Source organism: Ornithorhynchus anatinus, chromosome 14 (genome assembly GCF_004115215.2).
Source record: "Ornithorhynchus anatinus isolate Pmale09 chromosome 14, mOrnAna1.pri.v4, whole genome shotgun sequence".
Lineage (NCBI taxonomy): Eukaryota > Metazoa > Chordata > Mammalia > Monotremata > Ornithorhynchidae > Ornithorhynchus > Ornithorhynchus anatinus.
Genome location: NC_041741.1, coordinates 3524102 through 3551677, shown reverse-complemented (window position 1 = coordinate 3551677; position 27576 = coordinate 3524102). Strand labels below are relative to the sequence as shown.

Here is a 27576-nt window from a genome sequence, read left to right as displayed (position 1 = left end):
GGAAAGAGCCCGGGTTTAAGATTCAGAGGTCATGAGTTCTAATCTCGACTCTGCCACCTGTCAACTGTGTGACTGTGGGCAAGTCACTTCACTTCTCGGGGCCTCAGTGACCTCACCTGCAAAATGGGGATGAAGACTGTGCGCCCTTCATGGGACAACTTGATCACCTTGTATCTCCCCCAGCGCTTAGAACAGTGCTCGGCACATACTAAGCGCTTAACCAACATTATTATTCTTAATAATGAAATAAATAGAATAATAAAATACTAAATATGTATATTCATTCAATCGTATTTATCGAGCGCTTACTGTGGGCAGAGCACTCTACTGAGCGCTCTGTGTATATATGTGCGACTTTGGGCAAGTCACTTTGCTTCTCTGAGCCTCAGTTCCCTCATCTGTAAAATGGGGATGAAGACTGTAAGCCCCACGTGGAACAACCTGATCCCCTTGTATTTCCTCCAGCGCTTAGAACAATGCTTGGCACAGGGTAAGGGCTTAACAAATACCAACATTACTCTCATCATTATTCTCTGGGCCTCAGTGACCTCATCTGTAAAATGGGGCTGAAGGCTGTAAGCCCCACGGGGGACAACCTGATCCCCTTGTATCCCCCAGCGCTTAGACCAGTGCTTTGCATGCAGTAAGCGCTTAACAAATACCACCATTTATTTTATTTTGAAGGCAATCAAAGCAAGGAGGATGAAAAGATTCATTCATTCAATAGTATTTATTGAGCGCTTACTATGTGCAGAGCACTGGACTAGGCGCTTGGAACAGATAGAGACAATCCCTGCCCATGGACAGGCTTGAGAAGCAGCATGGCTCAGCGGTAAGATCCCGGGCTTGGGAGTTAGAGGTCATGGGTTCGAATCCTGACTCTGCCCCCTCTCAGCTGTGTGACTGTGGGCAAGTGGCTTAGCTTCTCTATGCCTCAGTTCCCTCAACTGTAAAAGGGGGATGAAGACTGTGAGCCTCACGTGGGACAACCTGATGAACTTCTCTGTGCCTCAGTTACCTCATCTGCAAAATGGGGATGACGACTGTGAACCCCACGTGGGACAACCTGATTCCCCTGTGTCTACTCCAGCGCTTAGAACAGTGCTCTGCACATAGTAAGCGCTTAACAAATACCAACCCCATTATTACAAATACCAACATTATAATTAGAACAGTGCTCTGCACATAGTAAGCGCTTAACAAATACCAACCCTATTATTACAAATACCAACATTATTAAAACAGTGCTCTGCACATAGTGAGCGCTTAACAAATACCAACATTATTACAAATACCAACATTATTATTAGCACAGTGCTCTGCACATAGTAAGCGCTTAACAAATACCAACCCTATTCTTACAAACACCTACATTATTTTTAGAACAGTGCTCTGCACATAGTGAGCCCTTAACAAATACCAACATTGCTATTACAAATACCAACATTACTATTACAAATACCAACATGATTATTAGAACAGTGCTCTGCACATAGTGAGCGCTTAACAAATCCCAACATTACTATTACAAATCCCAACATTATGATTACAAATACCAACATGATTATTAGAACAGTGCTCTGCACATAGTAAGCGCTTAACAAATACCAACATTATTACAAATACCAACATGATTCTAACAGTGCTCTGCACATAGTAAGCGCTTAACAAATACCAACACTATTATTACAACTACCAACATTATTCTTACAAATACCAACATATTATTATCAGAACAGTGCTCTGCACACAGTGAGCGCTTAACAAATACCAACATTACTATTACAAATACCAACATGATTATTAGAACAGTGCTCTGCACATAGTGAGCGCTTAACAAATCCCAACATTATTACAAATCCCAACATTATGATTACAAATACCAACATGATTATTAGAACAGTGCTCTGCACATAGTGAGCGCTTAACAAATCCCAACATTATTATTACAAATACCAACATGATTATTAGAACAGTGCTCTGCACATAGTGAGCGCTTAACAAATCCCAACATTACTATTACAAATCCCAACATTATTACAAATACCAACATGATTGTTAGAACAGTGCTCTGCACATAGTGAGCGCTTAACAAATCCCAACATTACTATTACAAATCCCAACATTATTACAAATACCAACATGATTATTAGAACAGTGCTCTGCACATAGTGAGCGCTTAACAAATCCCAACATTACAATTACAAATCCCAACATTATTACAAATACCAACATGATTATTAGAACAGTGCTCTGCACATAGTGAGCGCTTAACAAATCCCAACATTATTACAAATCCCAACATTATGATTACAAATACCAACATGATTATTAGAACAGTGCTCTGCACATAGTGAGCGCTTAACAAATCCCAACATTATTACAAATACCAACATGATTCTAACAGTGCTCTGCACATAGTAAGCGCTTAACAAATACCAACACTATTATTACAACTACCAACATTATTCTTACAAATACCAACATATTATTATTAGAACAGTGCTCTGCACACAGTGAGCGCTTAACAAATACCAACATTACTATTACAAATACCAACATGATTATTAGAACAGTGCTCTGCACATAGTGAGCGCTTAACAAATCCCAACCCTATTATTACAAATCCCAACATGATTCTAGCAGTGCTCTGCACATAGTAAGCGCTTAACAAATACCAACACTATTATTACAACTACCAACATTATTCTTACAAATACCAACATATTATTATCAGAACAGTGCTCTGCACACAGTGAGCGCTTCCCAAATACCAACCCCCTTATTGCAAATACCAAGATGATTACTAGAACAGGGCTCTGCACCCAGTAAGCGCTTAACAAACACCAACATTACGGAAAGATGGGTTTGGGGGAGGGGTGGGGGGGGGACGTTCACTGGATGAAATGAAATAAATCAGAACTCACCTGCCCAGGACCGGTCGGGGAGGAAAAGGGGCGGATGGGGAGGTGGAGCAGGTTCAGGCGACGGCCTCTAGGGGGCGGGGCGGCGGGAGAGCTGGGGTGGCAGCGGGCTGCAGCTGCATGCACGAGGTTGCATGCACCATGCACCGTGCAGCCTGCAGCGAGCAGGCCGCGCGCCGCCGCCGCCGCCGCCGAAGCGTCCGCGGGAAAAAAAAACAACCGCCCCCCCCCCTCGTGGCTCCGCCCCCTCCTCCACGTGCTCCCTGCGCCCACGACCCGGCAGCCAATGAGAGCGCCGCAGGGCGGGGCTCCCCGGCCAATGAGGAGGCCCCCCCCTCCTCGCCGAGCGGCTCGTCCAATCGGCGTCCGAGAGAGCGTCCGCGCTCGGGGGGCGGACCAATGGCGGCGGGGCGCGGGAAGAGCGACGGGCGCCGCGGCCAATGGGCGTCGGGGGGCGGGGCTCCGGCGGGCCAATGGGGGCGCGCCCGCGGGGCGCAGCGAGCGCCTCAAATGCCGGGGCTCCTCAGCTGATCGTCTCCGGCCGGGAGGCGTAGTGAGCGGCGGTCGAGGAGGGCGGCGGGAGCGGGGGAGACGCCGCCGCCGCCGCCGCCGCCGCTCCGGCGCCATGCGGGCGAGCGGGCGGGCGGCCCCGCCGCCAGGGGGCGCGGTGGGGGCGGTGGGCTCGGTGCAGCTGGTCCTGAGCGTGCTGCACACTGCGCTCTACGCTTCCCTCTTCGCCTTCGCCTACCTGCAGCTGTGGCGGCTGCTGCTCTACCGGGAGCGGCGGCTGAGCTACCGGAGCCTCGGCCTGTTCCTGTGCGTGGGCTGGGCGGCGCTGAGGACCACCCTCTTCTCCGCCGCCTTCGCCCTCGGAGGCTCCCCGGCGCTGCCCCTGCTCCGCCCGCCCTCGCACCTCCGCCCCGCGCCCCACTGGCTGCTCTACTGCTTCCCCGTCTGCCTCCTCTTCGCCACCCTCTGCCTCCTCAACCTGCATCTGGCCGAGGTGAGGGACCGGCCGGCCCGACGGGGGGAAGGAGGTTGGGGGGCGTGTAGGGGGGGGTTGGGGAGCTGGGGGTTGTGTAGGGGAGCTGGGGGTTGTGTAGGGGGGCTGGGGGTTGTGTAGGGGGGTTGGGGGCTGGGGGTTGTGTAGGGGGGTTGGGGGTTGTGTAGGGGGGTTGTGTAGGGGAGCTGGGGGTTGTGTAGGGGAGCTGGGGGTTGTGTAGGGGGGTTGGGGGTTGTGTAGGGGGGCTGGGGGTTGTGTAGGGGGGCTGGGGGTTGTGTAGGGGGGTTGGGGGCTGGGGGTTGTGTAGGGGGGTTGGGGGGCTGGGGGTTGTGTAGGGGGGTTGTGTAGGGGGGCTGGGGGTTGTGTAGGGGGGTGGGGTTGGGGGGCTGGGGGTTGTGTAGGGGGGTGGGGTTGGGGGGCTGGGGGTTGTGTAGGGGGGGGGGTTGGGGGGCTGGGGGTTGTGTAGGGGGGTGGGGTTGGGGGGCTGGGGGTTGTGTAGGGGGGTGGGGTTGGGGGGCTGGGGGTTGTGTAGGGGGGTGGGGTTGGGGGGCTGGGGGTTGTGTAGGGGGGTGGGGTTGGGGGGCTGGGGGTTGTGTAGGGGGGTGGGGTTGGGGGGCTGGGGGTTGTGTAGGGGGGTGGGGTTGGGGGGCTGGGGGTTGTGTAGGGGGGTGGGGTTGGGGGGCTGGGGGTTGTGTAGGGGGGTTGTGTAGGGGGGTTGTGTAGGGGGGCTGGGGGTTGTGTAGGGGGGTTGTGTAGGGGGGCTGGGGGTTGTGTAGGGGGGTTGTGTAGGGGGGCTGGGGGTTGTGTAGGGGGGTTGTGTAGGGGGGCTGGGGAGCTGGGGGTTGTGTAGGGGGGCTGGGGGGTTGTGTGGTTTTGGGGGAGCCTGGCTTTGGGCTTGTGTAGCTGTGGATGATGATGATGATGATGGCATCAGTTAAGCGCTCACTCTGTGCCAAGCACTGCTCTAAGCGCTGATTTGGCTGGCTTTTGGTTTGGGGTTGTGGCTCTCTGGGTTTGGGTGGGTTTTGGAGGGGTTGTGGTGTGGCTTTGTGGGTCTGCTTTGGTGGGGTTGTGGCTGTGTGGGTTTGGGGAGGGGTTGTGGCTGGTGGGGTGGCTTTGTGGGTTTGGTGTGGGGTTGTGGCTGTGTGGGTTTGTGTGGGGGTTTGGAGGGGTTGCGGGGGTGGCCTTGGTGGGGTTGTGGGTTTGTGTGAGTTTCTCAGGGGTCGTGCCTGGTGGTGTGGCTTTGTGGGTCTGGTTTGGTGTGTTTGTGGCTGGGTGTGTGTGTGTGTGTTTGAGGGTTTATGTTGCATCTGTGTGTGTGAGGAGGGGGCCGCCCCGTTACCCCTCCACAGTTTAAGCAGCAATCCTTCTTTCTCTCTCTCCACCATCCCCTTTGGGGCAGGCCTGGGACTGTTTGTTTATGACTGTCTCGCCCTCTCCCCAGCGCTCAGTCCAGTGCCCTGCACCCAGCGCTCAGTCCAGTGCTCCGCACATCTTGAGTGAATTTAGGGACTGGATGCTGGGGAAGGGCGGAGATATCCCTCCGACCCCTTTTGTGCTGCAGGCTTGGCTGTTTTTTCCAAAGAGACAAATCCCTTCCTCCAGTCAGGAAGCTCATGGTGGGTTGGGAATGTGTGTTGTTGTTGTTGTTGTTGTTACAGAGTCCTCTCCCCCCAGCGCTTAGCTCAGGGCTCTGCGCGCAGCAGGAGCTCAAATCCAGCGCTTAAAACGATGCTCGGCAGATAGCAAGCGCTGAACAAATACCAACATTGTTGTTATTAAATACGAGCTAGTGAGAGACACCCAGCTCCCCAAGACTGAAAACTCATCGTGGACCGGGACTCTATCCGTTGGCCTCTGCCAAGCGCTTAGTACAGTGTTCTGCACGCAGTGAGCGCTCCCTAAATAGGATCGAAGGAGGGAGAGACAGATCCCCAGCCCCCTCTCGACCGTAAGCCCGTTACAGGCAGAGAATGTGTCTGTGTTTATTGTTCCAGCGCTTAGTCCAGTGCTCTGCACCCAGAAGGCGCTCAGTAAATACGACCGGAGCACCAGGACACCCACTACCTGCCCCCGGACCCCAAGCTCCCGGTGGGGACAGGGAGCGCGTCTGCTCATCGTTCCAGCCTCGTCTCCCGCAGCGCTCAGCTCAGTGCTCCGCACGCGGGGGAAGCGTTCAGGAAATAGGATGGGGGGGGCGCTTAGCAACTTGGGGTGCAAAAGGAGCCCTTTGTTCAGCTCTGGGCACCAAGGGACGAGCGAAAGGAGCATCCGGCTCAGAGTCCACCGGACTGTTTTGGAAGCCGGGGGGATGCTCAGGCGGCGGCGCGGCTACAGCTTGGCCCACTGCCAACCATTACGTCACCGGCCAGAGCTATTGTTGTTGCGTCTCTTTTATCCGGGGGCTCCCAGACCCTCCCGCATCTTTCTCCCCCCTCAACCCTTCGGTCGGGGATGGGCGACCGGACCGGCAGCTGGAAGGGTCAGCACGGTGGGGTTGGATCTGCCCATTTGGCACCCCTCCCCATGCCTCAGTCGCCTGCTCTTTCAGGATGTCCTACCACCGGACCACTCAGTCCTTTCTCCTCTTGTCCCCAAGACATCGGGGGACCGGGGCGGGGGGAGGGAGAATTCTCACCGTCCTTGCCTGTTGCAAAAGGAGACAAAAATTGCAAATGTTTGGCAACCACTTTATTGCCCCTTCTATACACACACACTCCCTCCCCCTTTCTCCTTTATTGGTGCCCCCCTTTTATTGGTGGGGGGCGGCTTGGGTTTACTCTGCAACATTTAGCCGTCTGACCCACTTGAAAAAGGTAAGCCTGGAGCTAGTCATCAAATCTCACCACGTATATTTAAACCCAACCCGTTCCCCAAGTGATGCAGGACCACGGTGGTGGGCTTTTGTGTTTGTTTGGGGGGGGGGGGCTATTTTTTTCTTCATCCAACCTCCGCTTAACTTGAGACAAAACAAATCAATATATAGAATTGATGTAATAACCCGGGGTACGGCCAAGCCCCTAATATGTAGGCTGTTGACGGTGCTGCTAAATCATCATCGTCTGCCAAAGGGACAGTTTTTAGCCAAGCGGGGGGAATTGTTCAGCCTACTAGTTAAATGACAGTTAAATGTGCGTCGTACTAAGCGGTGAATTTTTTCAGCCCTATGTTCCCGTGAAAAGGTTGGGGAAGAGCCTGAAAAATCAACCTGTACAGATAATCCAAAGGCACCATTAGGGCCTTTTAATCTCCTTTCCACCAAATCTTTTCCCAGAGCTGTGAAAAATCTATGGCAAAATTGATGTACTGAGCTTCAGAAGAACATAAGTGGGGCCACGATTTGAGTCGGGCCAGTGGCCCTTTAACCCCCATATTCGACCTGTGGTGATGGCGAAGGTCCCGACTAACCCTTCTGATGTGTGGTGATTTAGTCACCTACTGTCCCTAACTCTATTAATCCACTGTGGACTTGATGTTCAAGAATTTATCCACCCCATTCTCACACGGACTGTAAACAATCAGGAGGTTCACCCTAATAATAAAAATAATTACTGTGGAATTTAAGTGCTTACTATGTGCCAAGCACAGTACCGAGTGCTGGGGTAGATTCAAGGTAATCGGGTCCCACGTAGGGCTCACGGTCTAAGAGGGAGAACAGGTCCTGAATCCCCATTTTGGAGCTGAGGGAACTGAGGCACAGAATAGTGAAGTGAGTTGCCCAAGGCCACACAGTGCAGATAAGTAGCGGAGTTAGGATTGGAACCCAGGTCCTCTGACTCATTCATTCAGTCGTATTTGAGTGCTCTCTGTGTGCAGGGCACTATACTAAAGTGCTTGGGAGAGTACGGTGCAATAATAAACAGACCCATTCCCAGCCCACAGTGAGCTTATTCATTCAATAGTAATTATTGAGTGCTTACTATGTGCAGTGCACTGTACTAAGCGCTTGGAATGTACGATTCGGCAACAGAGAGCCCAGTGACACAGTCTAATCGGGGGGAGACAGACCCAAGCCTGGGCTCTTTCCACCTGCTGTGTGAATAAGTCTTTCCTCTGACGTTGCTCTCATCTCTCCACCTTCGATAGTCTGAGGGTGAGCTTTTTTGTCCCAGAGTTATGAGATCATTGAGTGAACAAAACCTCCCAGGGCTCACTTTTATACACACCCTCCAGGATTTGGCAAATTTGAGTGGTGTCCAGCCTTTTGCTTTCCAGAGGGAAGAGCCCTAATCTTTTTTTTTTTTTTTCCTTCACCCCTTAGGAATAAGCGGCTGTCTCCCCTTGATCACCTGGGTTGCCCTCCTGTACCTCTTCTAGCTCTACCCTGTGGCTCCCCAAATTCAGCGATTAGCACTGCACACCATGTTCCAGGGGGTGGTCAGGTGTTTTATATGCTATCAAAGTTATACCCTTTCTTGTTTCCTATGCTTTATCCACGCTGTCCGGTGCTGTTTCTCACCTTCCCTCCCATTCATGAGGCGGAAGTGATAGCAAGCAGTGACCTCCCCTAAAACAGAGCTCCTGAAGACCCGGAATAATAATGATACTTAAGTATCTCCTGTGTGCTAAAATGCTCAGATCGGACACAGTCCCTGACCTCACATGGGGAACGCAATCTAAGAGAGAACAAACACAGATATTTTTATCCCCACTTTGCAGATGAAGAACCTGAGGCCCCGAGACATTGCCAAAGGTCATGCTGCAGGCAAGTGGAGAAACTGGAACTGGGACAGAGAAGCAGCGTGGCTCAGTGGAAAGAGCACGGGCTTTGGAGTCAGGGCTCATGAGTTCGAATCCCAGCTCTGCCACTTGTCGGCTGTGTGACTGTGGGCAAGTCACTTAACTTCTCTGTGCCTCAGTTCCCTCATCTGTAAAATGGGGATTAAGACTGTGAGCCCCACGTGGGGACAACCTGATTCCCCTATGTCTACCCCAGCGCTTAGAACAGTGCTCGGCACATAGTAAGCGCTTAACAAATACCAACATTATTATTATTAACTGTGCTTCTGACTCCCAATCGTGCCCTCTTTCCCCTAGGACACACTGCCTCGTTCTTTCTCCTGCTACCTTAGTAATCCCCCCACCAATTTTAGTTCAGTGCTTGGAAAGGAGTAAGGGCTCGATCCCGGTTTCTCCACTTGCCCACTTTGTGACCTTGGGCAAGTCCCCAGATGGGATGGTCATGAGAAGTGGAAACAAAAGGCATGGATAAACTCTTAGTTATGGAGCCTAAAAGTGTAAGCATAATATTAAATTCAGCTGACTGGCCTTCAGGCAAGGAAAAGCAGCCCCTTAATCTGACACTTGTCCCTATACGCTGATAATGATACGATAATGATACGATTGAGTAATGCCCACTACCTTCCACTACTTTTATTCAATCGTATTTGAGCTCTTACTGTGTGCAGAGCACTGGACTAAAGGCTTGTAAAGTTCAATACAGCAATAGAGACAATCCCTGCCCACAAAGAGCTCAGAGAAGCAGCGTGGCTCAGTGGAAAGAGCCCGGGCTTTAGAGTCAGAGATCGTGAGTTCGAATCCCAGTTCTGCCACTTGTCAGCTGTGTGACTGGGCAAGTCACTTAACTTCTCTGTGCCTCAGTTCCCTCATCTGTAAAATGGGGATTAAGACTGTGAGCCCCATGTGGGACAACCTGATTCCCCTGTGTCTACCCCAGCGCTTAGAACAGTGCTAGGCACATAGTAAGCACTTAACAAATACCAACATTATTATTATTATTATTACTTCTCAAGGAAGGTTATTCTGTAACTTCATAGAATATATATTTTTTTTTAGCTGACACTCTTAATCACGGCCTCTTTTTTTAAAGTGACTCTAACATACATCTAATATGCCATAAGTATTAAATTCTTTTTTTCTAGTAAATGGTGTTTTTGTAGGTGCAATCTCTAGAATTTTACTAGTAATAAATGAAGGGCTAAGCCATTTTGCAGCAGAAGTCATTCAATGTGAACACTTCAGTTGAGGCTTTAGTTTAAAGCTCCAGCTTCAAAGTAACTTTTTGCTCTCTGCAATGAGATCCTGAATTTGTTTTCGAACTAGGTCACCAGACTTAGTGTTTGATAAGTATTCCACCCATTGAAGCGCTAAATGCCTGAACTACTTAATGTACCCTGTCTGTAAAGACTCTAGTGAAGATGGGCCACTTGGATCTGTTTGGAAAATAATTTTGCATTAAATGGGGCCCGGGTTAAAATGGAACATTCTGTAAGGGTTGAAAGAGTCATATTTAAGACGCTTTTCCTTAGGAGGGGGTGTGAAGCCTTGTGAAGTTTTAGGGGTAGGGATCGGTAGACTATAAACTAATTGTGGGCAGGGAATGTGTCTTCTGTACTCTCCCAAGTGCTTAGTACAGTGCTTTTGCCACAGTAAGCACTCAGTAAATACGATTGAATGAATCGGTAAACAGCACAAGTATTGCTCCTTACCTTCTTATCCTGGGATAAGGCACTTCTCTATGCCCATTTCCTCATCTGGAAAATAGGAACTAGATATGTGTTGCACAGGTACTGCTCCTCACCTTCTTATCCTGGGATAAGGCACTTCTCTGTGCCTATTTCCTCATCTGGAAAATAGGAACTAGATATCTGTTCCACAAGTATTGCTCCTCACCTTTTTATCCTGGGATAAGGCACTTCTCTGTGCCTATTTCCTCATGTGGAAAATGGGAACTAGATATCTGTTCTTCCTCCCACTTAGACTATGAGCCCCATGAGGGGTAGGGATTGTCAGTCAATGGTAGTTGAGCGCTCAGTGTGTGCAGAGCACTATTCTAAGCCCTGGGGAGAGTGCAATACAACAATAAAACAGGCACATTCCCTGCCCCCACCGAGCTTGTACTCCAAGGGGAGGAGGCAGACATTAAATAAGTAAATATACAGTCTGGTTCAGCTGTACCTACCACAGTGCTTGGCACAGAAATAGTGCCACAGTTACTGTCCTTGTCCTAGCTCTTTACCCCACAACTCACCTATCCAAATGAACATTTCCCCATCAGCAGGAGTCAGGGAAAAGCTGCCCACTCCTAGCCTCTCTGGTTCCCACACACTCTGGACAATCAGATGTATTTATTGAATGCTTACCGTGTGCAGAGCACTGTAGTAAGCGCATGGGAGAGTTCGACACAACAGTAAACAGATACAGTCCTTGCCCACAGGATCTTAGAGTCTAGAGGGCGAGGGAGACGTGAATAGAAAGAAATAAAGGGCGGGTATGTACATAAAGTGCTGTGGAGCAGGAAGGGGACCGTGAATAGAAAGAAATAAAGGGCGGGTATGTACATAAGTGCTGTGGGGCAGGAAGGGGGCCCGGAGAACAAAGGGAGCAAGTCAGGATGATGCAGAAGGGAGTGGGGGAAGGGGGAAAAGGGGAGTTTAGTCAGGGAAGGCCTCCTGGAGATGTGCCTTCAATAAGGCCTTGAAAGGAGGGAGAGTCATCGTCTGTTGGATTTGAGGAGGGAGGGCGTTCCAGGCCAGAGGCGGGACATGGGCCAGGGGTCGGTGGTGAGATCAAGGCACAGTGAGAAGGTTAGCATTAGAGGGACCAAAGTGTGCAGGCTGGGTTGTAGTAGGAGAGTAACGAGGTGAGGTAGGAGGGGGCAAGGTGGTTAAGTGTGTTAAAGCCAATGGTGAGGAGTTTTTGTTTGAGGTGGAGGGTAACCGCTGGAGTTTTTGGAGGAATGGAGAGACTTGTCCTTTACGTTTTTGTAGAAAATCTGGGCAACAGACTGAAGTATGGGCAGAAGGGTGAGAGGTCAGCAAGGAGTCTGATGCAGTAATCCAGGCAGGATAGGATGAGTATTAACATATTTTGGAAAAATTAGGAAGAATTGGGTTTGAGGAAAGTACTTAGTGGGAGGGAGAAGGAGCTGTAGCAGGTGAGTCTCTTGGAGCTAACGGGGGGAAATATTCTGTAGCCTAAGCTAAACTGCTGGCTTACTAAGAACTGCATCAGAGGCCAGATCTAGCGTTTTCACGCCATCGATTTTACAAGAGATCAATTTAAATGGCCTGTACCTGGTCCAACTGACCCGACAGACTCTTTTCGGAGACCGATATGAAAGGTAAGAAGCGGTCGATTTCAAAATGTCAGTAGCGAATTCCACCCTGGCACAAAAGCCCATCTCGCCGGGGCGATAAACGGTAGGTAGAATCGGTATCTTTTGAGGTTCGATGTTGTAAATGGGCTAGGTAAACCTCGGCCGTGTTCATCGGGAGCCTGACTGACTTGGTGGAGCACGTACAAAGACTGGGTGCTTAGTTCAAGATGGCTGCCTCCAGTCGCTTCACATTTTGAGCCTCTCCTCCTCCTAGCAAACTCTTTTCCTGACCTTCAGCCAGGAAGGTGGTGGAAACATTTCACAACTGCCAGTCTGGGGCCCCTCTGCACCATCTGACCAAATCAATACAAGGGGAGTGGATGGAAATAGCATCGTACAAGAGGATGGTCAACCACAGCCTTCTCTTTCCAGTTTGTGGGTCTTCACCTCCTTCCTGTCATTCCACAGGGACTACAGGTCAGGCCCAGGAGGAAAAGATATAAGGAATCCAAAAAGGCACTATATTAATAACTATGGTACTTGTCAAGCTCTTACTATGTGCCGCACCCTAGGGTAGATAAAAGATGAGCAGGTTGAACACGGTCTCTATCCCACAAGAGGCTCACGTTGTAATAAAGATGGATTAGGAGGGTCTTATTAATAACTATGGTATCTGTGAAGTGCTTATTAGGGGCCGGGCACTGTACTAAGGACTGGGGTGGATACAAGCAAATCACATTAGTCACAGTCCCTGTCCCACATGGGGCTCTGTCTGAATCCCCATTTGACAGATGAGGTAACTGAGGCACAGAAAAGTGAAGCGACTCTCCCAAGGCCACACTGCAGACAAATGGCGGATCCAGGATTAGAACCCATGATCTCCTGACTCTCAGGCCCTTGCTCTATCCGCTAACGCCACAGTGCTTTCCATGGCTTTAGTCAAAGTACTCTGACAGTGTGCATAGGTCATGACTAAGGAAATAGATGTTCTAAATCAATAGTATTCCACATCTTCGCTGCCACAGAGCACTGTGTGCACTTCGGGCAGTACAGAAGAGTTAAAAGGCACGATCCCTCCTCTCAAGGAGCTTGTAGACTCAGTAATTCCCAGAAGAGAAAGCAAACCTGGGTAGGAATATGAGTAAGTGCTTAAATTGGTTGTAGAAATCTTTGGCCACACCATTACACACTCATTCCCCATAGACTTTAAAAAAAAAAATAATCAAAGAATGGTCTGGCCTGCCCATTATTCTAACAATACAGACTCTTCAAAAATGTAAATTAAAAGAGAAGACTATGGTGGAGGGCCAATCAAAAACTGAATAACTCTAATTTATTTCAATTAAACGATCGCGCGTGGTAAAATATTTTAATAGAATTGCCTGAGAATAGATTGTGGGTAGAGTGGTGTTATGGAAAAACAGTAACATTAATTCAGGGCACTTCCAGGCAAAAACCTGAGACCGAGCTTCTCATCTCCTCCGGATAGCGCTTCAGAATTTTCTTTCTTGAAAAAGAGCGATCAGTCCTCTTATTTGCCCTAGAAAAGTTACAAATATGTGTAGGTTTAGATGGAGCTGTGACAGGACACTTCCTGGCTCCCAGCAGGTGGCTAATTCTGTCCCCAAAGTTTGGTGTATAAGAAGCCAAGGGCACACACCCTTTCCTTTCATTCTCTCTAGATCTCTCCCTCCACCTGTCCCTCCAATTTTCTAAACCTGAGCAGCTTCAGCACAGCAGCAAACCTTAAAACTAAGAGGGGGCTACTAAGACCACTCGGGTAAATCAGTGCCCAGTGCTGCTCTGTGTGCCTTCAGCTGGGATTCTTCAGGTCTGTGTCTGTCTGGACTCCAAACTCTGTGTTCAACACCAGAACCGCCCCCTTCCTAATGCCACTTGATGGGAAAGAGGAGTTCACCCTTAAGAGGAGCAGCATGATCTAATAGAAAGAGCACAGGCCTGGGAGTCAGAGGATCTGGTTCTAATCCCGGCTCCAACACTTCTCTGCTTTGTGACCGTGGGCAAATCTTTAAACTTCTCTGTACCTCAGTTACCTCGTGAAAAATGGAGATAAAGACTGTGAGCACCAGGTGGGACAGGAACTATATTCAGCCTAGGTAGCTTGTAGCTACCCCAGAGCTTAGTACAAGTGACTGGCACATAATAAGCACTTAAATACTATGTTTTGGGGGGGGGGGGGGGGTTTTGGTACAGTGAGCTGCCCTCAGGGTGCTCAAACCAAGCTAGTCACAGCTCCTCATTCTCATCTCTCACCCCTGACCTCTTAGACCCTTTATTCTGACTGCAAATTCCCTCCCGTTTCAAATCTGATGGATGACCACTGCTTTCCCTGTCTCCTCCCTGCCACTTCCACAGCCCGTCTGAAGTCACATCTCCTGGAGGCCTTCCCTGATTAATCTCTCATTCCCCAACTCTATTTCCTCCCTCTACTAATGATAATATAATTGCTTAAGTGCTTACTGTGTTCTAAGCACTGGGGTAGCGGCAAAATATAATCAGATGCCAGTACTTTCCCTAGAGACACAATCTAAAGGAAGGACTGCCTCACCCTTTGGCTACTCAACCCCTGATCTCTACCCCTTTTTTAAAAAGTGGTATGTTAAGAGGTTACTATATGTCAAGCACTGTTCTAAGCCCTGAGGTAGATACAAGTTAATTAAGTTGGACAAAATCCTTATCTCATGTGAGGCTCACGGCAGGGAGAACGGGTCCTGAATCGCCATTTTATAGTGGAGGAAACTGAGACACAGAGAGGTTAAATAACTTGCCTGAGGTCGCACAACAAGCATTTGGCAGAGCCAGGATTAGAACCCAGTACTGACTCCCCAGATGGTCTTTTAACTAGGCCATCCGGCTTCTCCCCTAGCATTTTTTAATGTATTTTTATAATCTGTTACTTCCCCATACGTGTTAATTTAATGTCTGCATCCACCCCTAAGCTCCTTGGCAGCAGAGGATACATACAGTAGACACTCAGTAAATAAATACTATTGTTTGATTTGAAAGCAGGGAGAGCTGTGGCCTGTCAGATCACTACCAACACTAACACTCTACTGACTCTTCCTCCTTACTCTTCTCCTCCTTGCTTCCCTTCCCCCCCGCCCAACCCCTCCACCCCGACACCTACTTAAGGTGTGAGGAGAGGGTTACCAAACCACCAATTCTCTAGTCACTCTGCTTGCGAGGGTCATGTTAAATTCCCAGAGGGTCGGACTGTGCGGCTTCCATCCCTCTGAATAAAAAAACTAGGTTACTATTAGGCCTATTAGGAGAAATGCTTTAGCTTGGAGCCCCTGTCTGTGGCTTTTGCCTGGGTAATTATTCCATCCGCTTCTTTGCTATGAAATATACCACTGTCTTTTTCCAGGAACCAGACACATTTTATGTTTGCAGGCTCTCCCAAGCCACAGCCCCCAGAAGGTTTGACAGTCACTAAGTGAGTCCCCGCCTCCTGGTACTTTCTTGACGGGGTGTCATCGCTGCCTTCCCCTTCCACTCTGCCTTTCGCTCCCACCTCCTGCTGCACTCCTTTGCCTTTTTGCTTCCTGTTTCTCGAACTAGACGCTAGGAAAGGCAGCAGTATTGACGGCATTTGAGTATCCACTGAATGCGATGCACTGTACTAAACAGTTGGGAGATACGAAGCACACACGTTTCCCTACCCAAAGGAATGTTGCAGTCCAATAAGAGAGACGGGCTTGGTGGTTTTAGAAGGGAACTGGCGCTGGTTAGAATGTAGAACCAGAGTCTTCTAGGCCAACTAAAATATAGCCAAGCACGGTTCCCCACTTTGTCTGCTGTGAGACCTTGGGCAAGTCACTTTAACTTCACTGTGCCTCTCAGTTCCCTCAGGTAATGAGGATTCAATACCTGCTCTCCCTCCCCCTAGACTGAGCCCCACGTGGGACACGGACTGTGACCGACCTTATTAATTTGCATCTATTTCAGAGCCTAGAACAGTGCTTGACACACAGTAAGTGCGTAAGGATACTGTTTAAAAAAAAAATGACACCATTCATACCTTCCACAACTTTCTTTCTTTCTAGGTTATATGTAAAGTCAGATGTGCAGCCGAACTCGACAAAAACAAGTAAGTTTTGCTTGAGGTTTTTGTGTCAACACAAGCTTAGAGGCCAGAAATATATCTCTCCATGGAAGAACTTGGCAGGGAGGGGGTGAGGAAATGTGCTTTAACAGTCTGAAGCCAAGTTCAGAAGCACAGAAGCGTCAATAGCAAATCTGTCGCTCTAGCTTTGTAAATAATGCAAGGGAGAAGTTAAGACTTTGAAACACAGATTCCCACCCAAGCTGGCTACTCTTCCTCATGAGTTCCCATCAGTGATGATTGCTACTTACTATCTTTAGAACACTCGATATCTACAAGCTCCTCTGACTAAATACTTTGTGATGCCGGGAGGATGTATCCCAAAATTGTTGGCCAATTTAAGGCGTTACCGGAGTAGTCGGAGACAACAATTTAATTGGCTTCTCCCTTTTTCTGTGCCATTTAAGTGCTTACTATGTGTCAAGCACTGTTCCAAGTGCTGGGATAGGTACAAGTGAATTGGGTTGGACACAGTCCCTGTCCCGCATGGGGCTCAGAGCTAAGCAGGAGAAGGAACAGCTATCCCCATTTGACAGTTGAAGAATCTGAGGCACAGAAAAGTCACTTGCCCCAGGTCACACGGCAAGCAACTGGCCGAGCTGGGATTAGAACCCAGGTCCTCTGATGCTCAAACACGGGCTCTTTCCACTAGGACACATTGCTTCTCCGTTTCAGGAAATGTTGTAGGGATTGGTGGGCCACCTCTCCTTAGGCTCTGTGCTGAGGCCCGATCCTGACTCGGGCAAGAGTCCACATCCCCCCTGACCTGGCCCCAGCGGAGCCCTGCTTCCAGTTCTGGGCCCTGCCAGTCTAGGCTGCCCTGCTGGCAACTCCAATCCACCACTTCCTCTTTGCCTGCCTAACAGTAATATTTGGGCTATTTGTTAAGCGTTTACTGTGTGCCCGGGCACTGTACTAAAGACTGGGGTGGATCCAAGCAAATCGAGTTGGACACAGTCCCTGTCCCACCTGGGGCTCACGGTCTCCATCCTCATTTTTCCAGATGAGGTAACTGAGGCCCAGTGAAGTGACTTGCCCAAGGTCACACAGCAGACAAGTGGCAGAGCCAGGATTAGAACCCCTGACCTTCTGACTCCCAGGCCCGTGGTCTATTCACTAGGCCATGCTGCAAATTCCTGCCTGCTCTTGCCAGCCCCAAGATGATGCTTTGCTAATGACTCACAAGAAGCCTAGCCTGGGGTAGTGGTCTCCTGGACAGCAATTAGCTGTGCTTCCCACACACATTGGGCATGGGAGATATCATGGGAGTCCCCAGGGCCCCGTGACGAGGTCTGGCTGGCCAGCCCAAGCCCAACACAAATATTTTCCTCTCTCCCTTTACAGTGAGCTGAAGGGCTACAGGGAAACGATGACAACAGTACTTAGATCAGAGAGACCCAGGGGCCACTCGGGCTTCTATTTTGCTAATCCACACAGGCTTTTTAGCCACCGAAAATGGCTTTTTTTTTTTTTAATCCACTGAAGTGGCTTCCTTGCGTCTAAAGTTTGCACATTCTAGGCTGGTTTACTTGGATTTGGCTATTTTTGCCCTCCCATTACACTGGAACTTAAAGGTTTAACCATGCAGAGTCGATTTGGATGTTTGCAAAGGAAGTTCTAGAAAATAAGGATTACTGAAAAGTAATGATCAGGGGTGGATTTTTCAATGTAATTTGGGTTGGGATTTCCCATACCCATTTGGCAGTTATGAATTCAAGAGCCTAACGTGTTTGGTTGTCATTGTTCTTTTTTTCCAGAATTCTACTGCATCTGGGCTTTATATTGGCGAGCCTCATCTTTCTGGGGGTGAATTTAACTTGTGCAATGTTAGTTCATAAAGGCATCCCTGAAAATCAGCTAAAGTGGACAATGTCTGCTCGAGCTCTGATAAATGATAGTCTCTTCATCCTTTGTGGTATTTCATTAGCTATTTATATCTTCAAAATTACAAAAATGTCATCAGCAAATGTCTACCTCGAATCAAAGGTAAATGTTTTTTTCCCGTTAAAATGACTTCTTAATCTCTGAGTGTTAGTATAACATCACAGTGTATTTAAGAAGCTGTCAGTAGGGGATCCGAATATCAGATCCTAAACCTGCGAAGTCTTCGGCAGGAAAAGAGGCATTCCAGTTTCAAAATGGAAGTTTAAAAGCATTCAAAACATAGCTGCTACCGATGGAAGACTTTTTTTTTTTCCCAGTCTTGATTTTGAAATTTCTTGCAATTTTGTCAGGCTTATAGCTTGCAATCACAAAGCAGATACATATTTTTTTTCCAACTGTGTGAAGAACTGTTTCAGTGCTCACAGGTAGCATGTGTAGGATGAATCAAGATATGGTCTAATGAATAGAAACCTGTTAGGAAGACCTTGGTGTCCTGTTGCAGGAGAACAACTGTACCTTTCTAAAAATGGAAGACTCTTGCAAGAACACCAATTAGACTATTAATGGGTCACATCTTTGTAGAGTTGGCTTAGTAGTTAAATGGTATCAGGATGGGTCTTCCTCTAAGAATGGCTTTAGAATCTATCTTGCGAATGCTCTGTGTTTGTGCTCTAATTCTTGAAAGGTGCATCTCTACAGTTTTGCCATGAATACTAATATGGGTAAAATACTTCAAATCTCCCTGGGTAAAGGAAAACATCTTTGTTACCTGGACTTTTAGGTGGGTGTGGTTTTGTTGTTTTGTTTTATTTTGTCACTCTTCAGCAGAGCTCCTCTGGTCAGTGTTCTTAGAACTTCTTAACTGTTATGAGTCAGCAGGGATGTGGTGGATCAGAACCACCAGGGTTTGACGAGGAAAATGCGCCTAACTTGGAAATCAGAGTGAAATAAAAATGAACAGAACTATAACACTCAGCCAAGCCAAGAAATCCTGCCCCAACCTGGCATGGATGCCTGTTGCCAGAGCACAGGGACGACAAGCTAGGGAGGCTGTTGGGGAAGCTTGTCTGAAAGGAATATATGGAGCAGACTATAAGATCCACCTTGTCCAGCAGAAGAAGAAATTTGTCTTAAATTCCCCAGGACTGTAGTCAGGCATGCAGATGACTTGATCTGAAAATCAATTTCAGCTAGTGAAGCAATTTTGAATAAGATCCTGATTTTGATAACAAGAAACTTAAATTTATCAGGAGCTCATTTGAGCCTCCTTTGAAATATTGTCGGATGACTGAAACAGTCCTGACTGGAGATCTCTTAGGGGTGGAGGAACCTGGAACGCCCTCCCTCCTCAAATCCACCAACCACACTCCCCCCACCCCTTCAAAATCCTACTGAAGATGCACCTCCTCCAAGAGGCCTTCCCAGACTAAGTCCCCCTTTTCCTCAGCTCCCCCTCCCCTCCACGTCGCCCCAACTCGCTCCCTTTGCTCTTCCCCCACCGACCCACAGCTCTTGTGTATATATGTACATATCTATAATTCTATTTATTTATATTGATGCCTGTTTACTTGTTTTGATGTCTGTCTCCCCCCTCCTAGGCTGTAAACCCCTTGTGAGCAGGGATTGTCTCTCTTTATTGCTGCATTGTACCCTCCAAGCGCTTAGTACAGTGCTCTGCACACATTAAGCGCTCAATAAATACGACTGAATGAACGAATGGTCTCAAGCAAGCTGGCCTGAGTACCAAGTGGCACTCCGTGCTATAGAAGGAAAACGTGCAAAGTCTTGGGAAAGTCTTTCTAAACTCTTCTGAGCTCAGTATTGGTTACACTTGCTTAATGCACTAAACATAGTCTCACAAATTAGAATAGTGTGTTTGAATTGGCGGGTGTTTGCAATAGCGGTTTTACCCCTTTCAGCATGGAGAGGCTTGACAATAGATTCTGTTCATTCAGCATTCTGAAGGAAGAGTACAGATGCAAAACAACAAATCTACTCAAGAGCGGTCTAACTCTGAGTCCCCTCCCCCCTTACATTCTTGTGAGGTTTAATCAGAAATTGGGTTGTTGCTGACTTCCAAAGAGCCTTGATATTGACCTGATGGTTCACTCTTCCTATGATTACTTGTGGTTGCTTACTATCAGCTGGTCTAGGATCGGTTTGTCCCCCAGCTCCCGAAATAGCACACGCCACGCCGGCCTGAGTGGAGACCCAATTCCCCATGTGAGTTAAACATTTCTAAAGCCCAAGAGTGGAAAAATTATTTTCGGATCATTATGTGCATTTGAAATGGAGTCATTCAAATACCTAAATTGAATTAAGATGCACAGCTGGTATTTGGAAATATGTGAATTTAAGATAACTTTTTTTCCCCAGCCCAGTTATTTAATAAAGGTAATAATAACTGTGGTACTCAAGTACTTACTATGTGCCAAGCACTGTTCTAAGCACTGGCACTGTTCTAAGTGCTGAATTGGTTGATAACTTTATTAATAATAATAATAATTATAGTATTTAAGTGCTTTCTATGTGCCAAGCACTGGGGTAGGTACAAGGTCATCGGGTTGTCCCACGTGGGGTTCACAGTCTTAATCCCCATTTTACAGATGAGAAAACTGAGGCACAGAGAGGTTAAGTGGCTTGCCCAAGGTCACACAGCAGTCAAGTGGAGATGATTAGAACTCACATCCTCTGACTCCCAAGCCCGTGCTCTTTCCACTAAGCCACGCTTCTTCTCTAATAATTAATTTAATTTATTAATGTGACTTCATTTTTTTTTCTTTTAGGGCACTTCTGTGTGTCAGACTGTCGTCGTAGGGACTGTGGTCATTCTTCTCTACTCTTCAAGAGCTTGTTATAATTTGGTGATCACAATATCTCAGGATAATACAGAGAGCCCATTTAATTATGGCTGGGATAACCTTTCTGACAAGGTAACCTTCTGTCATTCATTCAGTACCATTTATTGAGCGCTTACTATGTGCAGAGCACTATACTAAGCGCTTGGAGTGTACAATTCGGCAGCAGATAAAGACAGTCCCTGCCCAATGACGGGCTCACAGTCTAAATGGGAGAATCACGCAAACTTTCCTTAGGGTAAATCCATCAAGAATGTGATCAGAAACTCAGTGTATGTGTATAGAGAGAGAGAGAGATGTATATATCAATCAGATGCTGCCTTGAAAATCATAAGGAATCCACATAGCCAAGGATGTGTCTTGAGGCAGTTGGCTATGTAATTAAGTGCTAGGTAATCCCCATTTCCCCCATTCCCTTTCAGTCCTAGAGATTGATACTCTATTATACTCCCCTAAGTGCTTAGAGCAGTGCTCCATACAGAGTAAGTGCTCTCAGTAAATCCCATTGATGTCCCGGTGGAGGATTCAACATGGAGGCTCCGGCTGGCCGGTCTTCTTTCCCCACCTCCACGGCTCACATCTCCTCTCCCCTCTCTCTCCCCACAGCTCAGCCTCCTCAGCTGCCGCCCTCGCCCATTGAATGCGGTGGGGTGTGGGGAGAGGAGGTGTGACAAGCAGCACTGGTCATTACTGGGCACATCTCCACCATTGGGGTGTGTGTCGTGGCTGGCTCTGGAAAAACTGGGTTAATAAAAAACAGTAATAATAATGACTGTGGTATTTAAGTGCTTACAATAGGCCAAGCACTGTTCTAAGCACTGGTGTAGATACAAGGTAATTGGGTTGGACACAGTCACTGTCCCACATGGGACTCACACTCTTAATTCCCATTTTACAGATGAGGTAACTGAGGCCCAGTGAAGTGATTTGCCCAAGGTCACACAGCAGGCACGGGGCAGGGCCGGGATTAGAACCCACATCCTCTGACTCCCGGGACCGTGCTCTTTCCGCTAGACCGTGTGGCTTCCGTGGTCCGCTAGACCATGCTCAAGCCCTCCTAAGATCACACCTCTAAGAGGCCTTCCCTGAATACTGAGCCATCATTTCCCCTTCTTTGTCACCTAGGCACCTGCATGGAACAATCCCTTTCCATCCCTCATGGAACATCCCAACTTCAGCCTCAGAGCACTTATGTACATATCCTAACTCCCTGCCATTTCCCCGTCTGTAATTTATTTTAATGCCTGTTTCCCCCGTAAAATGGTAAGTTCCTCACCGGCAGAGATTGTGTCTACCAACTATTACCCTCTCCCACATGCTCAGGACAGTACTCTTCACTCAGTAAGCACTCAGTAAATATCAGTGATGGATGAAGGAAATAATTGTTAGAGCACAGATGTGATTCCACCCAGCCTCTTTCCATTTTCCCCAACTCTAACTTTCAGAGGAGGGTCAGTGGACATAATCTGACTGGATGGGCCAGAGAATGTTTAAAACCCGTTGCAAGACAGGCTGGATTTCTCTCTCTCTCCTCTTTTTTCTTTTTGAGGGTGCAGAGCTATCAGAGCAGTTGAAGTAGTTGTTTGTCCTGTGGAGAGCTGGCTTTTTAGCCTCTTTTTTAGCAATCATCCTCTATGGCTTAGAGATAATGTAGCCGTTTTCAATGGGAGGTCCGTATCGCCTTAAGCCTGGAACTCGAAATGTCATAGAATCGGTTTTCACAATTTCCAAACTTGGATTAGAAATGTCACTGACCGCTCACTAACCCCATGACCCCTAAAAGTGGAAAGACTCTTGCAAATGCTGTAGTTGATTCTAAAAATCTCTCTTGGAACTTGCCTACTTAGAGGGCCTTTTGTCTAAAAGAGCTCCACAGGGCCGGTAGAACTTTAGAAACTGACCCATCCCCTTGTCGTCGCAGGCTCGTGTGGCAGACCTCAGCGGAGAAGAATACGTAGTGTTTGGAATGGTCCTGTTCCTGTGGGAATTTGTGCCAACTTGTACAGTGGTGCTGTTCTTCCGGGCCCAGAGGCCGAACCAGAATTTGGTATGATGCCGTGAGATGCGACTTTCCCACAGCCCCAGACCCTCCCTCAATTCTCAAATGTCAGTAGTTACCACCGGGGGGGATAGAAACTCGTCTCCCTCAAAATCTCGGCGTCCCCCTTCCCCCCAACTTTCTCTCCACAGGCCCCCGCTGGGATGGTCAACAGTCACAGTTACAGTTCCCGAGCTTACTTTTTCGACAACCCGAGACGGTACGATAGCGACGACGACCTGCCAAGACTAGGAGGTTCGAGAGAAGGGAGGTGAGTGGCGCCGAGCCGTCTAGGCAGGTGCCCGAGCTCTGGGCATTTGTGTCCCCTGGTGAATATCTGGACACACACCCCCGTAGGCAGGTAGGGGCTCTGGGGGAGATTCGTAACCCAGAAAAGCAACTTGGTGCCAAATAAGTGAAAATTGTCACTGTTAGGATCTCGCCTAATAAAGGATGCTGCTCTATAAAGCTGTCCAACAGAACCGCTTTGATTACTGGAAGGCAGCAGGGTGTAGTGAAAAGACCACAGAACTGGAAGTCAGGAGACCTGGGTTCTAATCCCAGGACTGGTTTGCTGGTGACCTTGGGCTGTTCACTTAGCCTTCTGAACTTCTGTGTTCCCACCCTCCCTCTTCAACTGGGAGTCTGGGTAAGACAGGTTCTGTCTCCGTCTACCCCAATACTTAGCACATTGTAAGTGCTTAATAAATATTAATATGACTGTTACCAGCGAAGACTTTCTGACTTTATCTGGTGGAAAAAATTGTAGTTTGCTTCCAAGAAGCCAGGGAGAGTTTGCCACATTGCTGTCAGATTAATGGGTCACGAGACCTTAAAAACTAAAGCGGAGACTTTTATCACGTTAAAACTTGAAGAAAAACTGCCAAGCTCAGTGTTATCCCAGGAGTTTAATGGAGCCCAGTACAGATTCCTAATATATTCCATAATCATCTTTTGAGGGAGGGGGTTGGGAGGGGAGTTCTAGCACCTCTTAGGGAAGCAGCATGGCATAGTGGATAGAGCACGGGCCTGGGAGTCAGAAGGTCATGGGTTCTAATTCCAGCTCTGCCACTTGTCTGTTCTGTGGCCTGGGGCAAATCCCTTCAATTCTCTGTGCCTTAATTACCTATTCTGTAAAGTGAGGATTAAGACTGTGAGCCCCATGGGAGACAGGAACTGTGTCCGACCCGATTTGCTCTTATCCATCCCAGTGCTTAGTACAGTGCCTGGAACATAGTAAGCACTTAACCGGTACCATTATTATTATATCCCAGTGCTTGGCACATAAGTGCTTAACAAATGCCATCATCACTATTATTATTATTATTATTACCACCTCCAAGCATGAATCCATAGTTGGAGTGAATCAGCAAGTCTCTGGAATCAAAGTGGATTTGTCAGAATACAACTAAAGCTTTTTTTGTTTGTTTTTTGTTTGTTTTGGGGGGGTATTCCCCCACCCTGACCCCCTTGTTCTTCCAGCTTATCCAACTCCCAGAGTTCTGGTTGGTACGGAACTATAGCTAGCAGCAGCGGTCACACCGCCACTCCACATTTGAACGGGCTCCCATCAGATCCAGTCCCTCTCCTCTTTTCCGCTGGTAACTTGGAAACCAACAATCATCATTTCTATTCGACGCCCCAAAACTGACGATGTCACCAAGAGCCAACATTCTCCAAATGGTTTACATGAGCGTGTGCGTGCGTGTGTGTGTATGTGTGCGTGCGTGCGTTTGTTCTAGGCGGTTTAATTCCATCGACATAAACATTCCAGTTACTTGATGCAGCTAAAAACAAAGCCCTGGAGAGATGGCTGCATTCGGTGGACGGCGAAACAGTTACTCCTGACTCTTTCTGGAAAAACGAAGCCCAATTTTTGGAAACTGTCTTGGAAGGAGGAGGGAGGGAGGGAAGGAATGGGTCATCGGGATCGTAGAGCTGGATCGTCCAGAACTTCCTGACTTCCAATACCATCAGATGCGTATTTGCACTTTTATCTTTACATTTTGAAGGAGCTAACCCTCGCTAGTTACCACACTCCAGTGTTCAGAATAGTTTGTTTTTATTGCACTTTCTACCTGGGAGGCAGGCTTCATGCAAAGAACAAATATTCAGCAGCGTATGTGTAGGCTAATCCTAATACCATGACGGTAGGGGATGTCCTTTCTATTTGGCCCAGTATTGTCCGAGCTTTCCCCACCCGGTACTAAATGTCTAAACACCACGGAAAGGGTCCTTAGGGAATCAGTAGAGAGGTCTTCTTCTTGGGTAAGCTTAATGTTGCCGTAGGATTGCAATAACTCTAGCAGAAGAGCGGCTAATGGGGTTATCAAAATAGCAACTGCCGCTTTCTTAAAAAGAAAAGTAAGCTAGTGAAGTCCGCGGTCCTATTACCAGAACCTGCGGTCAAACCCACAGGACAGAGCGTGGTGTCTGAAAGCCGGCTTGAAGAAGACCATAGTGAGATTGTGGTAGAAACTTCCTGAGGTCAGATAACTCTGGGTGTTCCTCTAAATTATTCACCGCAGGAGATCCATTTGACTAAACTCCTAGCTCGATCGCAGCCTACAAAGCGGTACCCGTCTTAGCACTTCCTGAAGTCGAAGTCGTCGATACCCCAATCTGAAACGTTGCCAGTAGCAGGACTGTCTCTAGGTGTAGGAAATCCTGTTCAAAAGAACACAGGCGGAGTGCTCCTTGCTTGGAGTTGCCAGCTTCTTTAGCGGGGCAGAGCGAAACTAGTATTTGCTCAACTCAAGCTGGTGGAAACATTTGCAGGGAAGTGGAAGGGAATGAGCACATCGGCGTCCAGTAAAGGTACAGGTTGAAAAACCAACGGTAGCCCAGCGGAACACTTGAACCTTCAAATTTAAGGCAGTATAATAGCGGGGGTCGGAGCTAAGTTTACGTAAAATGCCCTGCTGAAAACTCCAACCAAGGGGGAGAGGTTTATGCTGAGTCTACAGTGGAATTTTTAAAGGCAGTTTCTACTGGTGGTGTTCTGTGGAAATAGGAATAGGTGCTGAAGAACACCAGAAGATTGCAAGGGAATAAGGCAGGCTGTGGTTACAGAGTCAATAACTTGGCAAGGACCTGTCTCTTATCTTGAACCCATCTGTGTAAATGCTTGACTTCTTGAGTATAGCTTGACCTCTATAAGGATTTCGAGACTGTCATGCCGTTACTGTTCCACTGCTAACGGAATCTGTGTATTAAAATTAAGAGGGTACGGGGTAAGCAAAATGTGCTTTTGATCTCTACTAGGCCAATGGCAACACTTCAGTGCAAACGTGATTACGAACGTCAGTCCTAAGTCTGTAGGTATGTCTATATCTTCACTAAGTGTTTTTTTAATAAAGTCAGGTACTAAACATTAGTGGAAGCTTTGCAGTGCAGACATAGTAACTTCTGAAATGCAAAAAAAAAAAAAAAAAAGTAGCAACTAACACTTGCACCTAGCTGTGTACATTTTAAATGCAGTTGCTTTTTTTTAATTTGTCTCAGTATTCCATCTGCCACTGTGCTCACTTGAGATCCTGTACTGTAACCGTTCAGAACCTTTCGAATCTCAGTGCTTGGGCCGAGAGTTTCTATCCAGATAAATTTGACGTGCCGTACCGATCTATCAGCCCTCTCCTTGAGCAGCAAGGCAGCGAAGGCACTTTAGTATTCCCGCTCGTGCGGTGTGGAGAAATGCATTGGTTCCTCCAGCTGCTTTAAGTCTCCTTGTCCAAGTTGAGATTCAAAAGCCTGCTCTCGATCGCTCTCAGACGTACTCAAGTGCTCCCGTGTGTCTCTTCTGTCCCCACCCACTGGCCCATGTTTTTGCTTAAGAATTCCAAAGCACTAGGAGCACTTTAAGTTTTGGTCAGGAGGGAAGGGAGTGTTGCAAAACAAACAAAAAAAAAACAAAACCAAGGGCTATGGGCTCACTCTTCATCTTGCACTGAAGCACATACTGACAATTTTGAGACCTTCCTTTTTGGCTCCTAAATTGGGGAAGTGGGTTGTGTTGCTTAAGTGTTCAGTTCTACAGTGATTAGCAGTATTAAGTCTTATTTTGTATGGATGGCCATTCATTCGGGAACTGACCGCTCATTGCGACTGGTCGCGTAGTTTTATGGAAGATGTGATTTATAGCTGAAAAGTGGCTTTCATATGCATAGCTGCCTTTTTTTTTTTTTGGATTTCTCAGCAATGTAATCAGTGGAACACTGACTGCAAAAAAACGCTGTGGCCAATGAATGTACTTGTTGTTTCACTAATGGTAACAAAGCACTACTGTTGAAATAAAGTTGTGATTTTGTGTTATGTGGAGGTGGGTTGCGTATCTTTTTAAAAATAAAATGGACTATATTCTGATTTTGAAGGGCAAAGTCTTCCCTGGTAGGGTGACCTATTTTAGATGGATAAAATTCAACTTTGTATCCCACTTACGTCCAGTGCTTGTATGCTTCAAGGAGTTTTATGTAGATCTGCTAACAGGTTTATTTGCACTGCATATTGTTCATAAGACAGGTGCTATTAAACTTTGTTCATTCTAAATATCAAAATTTAAAATTACTCCTTCTTGATGGTCAGAAAATATCTTCCGTACAAAATTCCACAGCCCAATTTTTTTTTTTTTTTTAAATCATCTCTTCTCACACCTTTAATTAGGATCGGGGGGAGACCCTTTTATGCC

The 27576-nt window shown here is 47.7% G+C and overlaps 2 protein-coding genes across 3 annotated transcripts in view; one reads left to right on the top strand and one right to left on the bottom strand.

Moving 5' to 3' along the window:
- Positions 1-3100, bottom strand: part of TXNDC16 (thioredoxin domain containing 16) — a 51489-nt gene extending 48389 nt beyond the window's left edge. For both annotated transcript variants that reach the window (XM_016226806.3, XM_029078467.2), the window contains exon 1: positions 2928-3100. The gene's annotated coding sequence lies outside the window, so the exon portion shown is untranslated. The remainder of the gene's footprint in view (positions 1-2927) is intronic.
- Positions 3101-3549: 449 nt separating this feature from the next.
- Positions 3550-27254, top strand: GPR137C (G protein-coupled receptor 137C). The gene is made up of 7 exons (XM_016226459.2): positions 3550-3927; positions 16054-16097; positions 17870-18098; positions 20783-20929; positions 22776-22901; positions 23045-23163; positions 24375-27254. Exons 1-7 carry the CDS (start codon positions 3550-3552, stop codon positions 24541-24543), a joined length of 1212 nt encoding a protein of 403 aa, XP_016081945.2. The 3' UTR covers positions 24544-27254.
- The last annotated feature ends 322 nt before the right edge of the window (positions 27255-27576 follow it).

Coding starts and splice junctions, on each gene's coding strand:
- GPR137C (XM_016226459.2), top strand. CDS start 3,550: ATGCGGGCGAGCGGGCGGGCGGCCCCGCCGCCAGGGGGCGCGGTGGGG. Junction 3,928..16,053: donor TCAACCTGCATCTGGCCGAG/GTGAGGGACCGG, acceptor CTTTCTTTCTAG/GTTATATGTAAAGTCAGATG. Junction 23,164..24,374: donor GGAGGTTCGAGAGAAGGGAG/GTGAGTGGCGCC, acceptor TTGTTCTTCCAG/CTTATCCAACTCCCAGAGTT.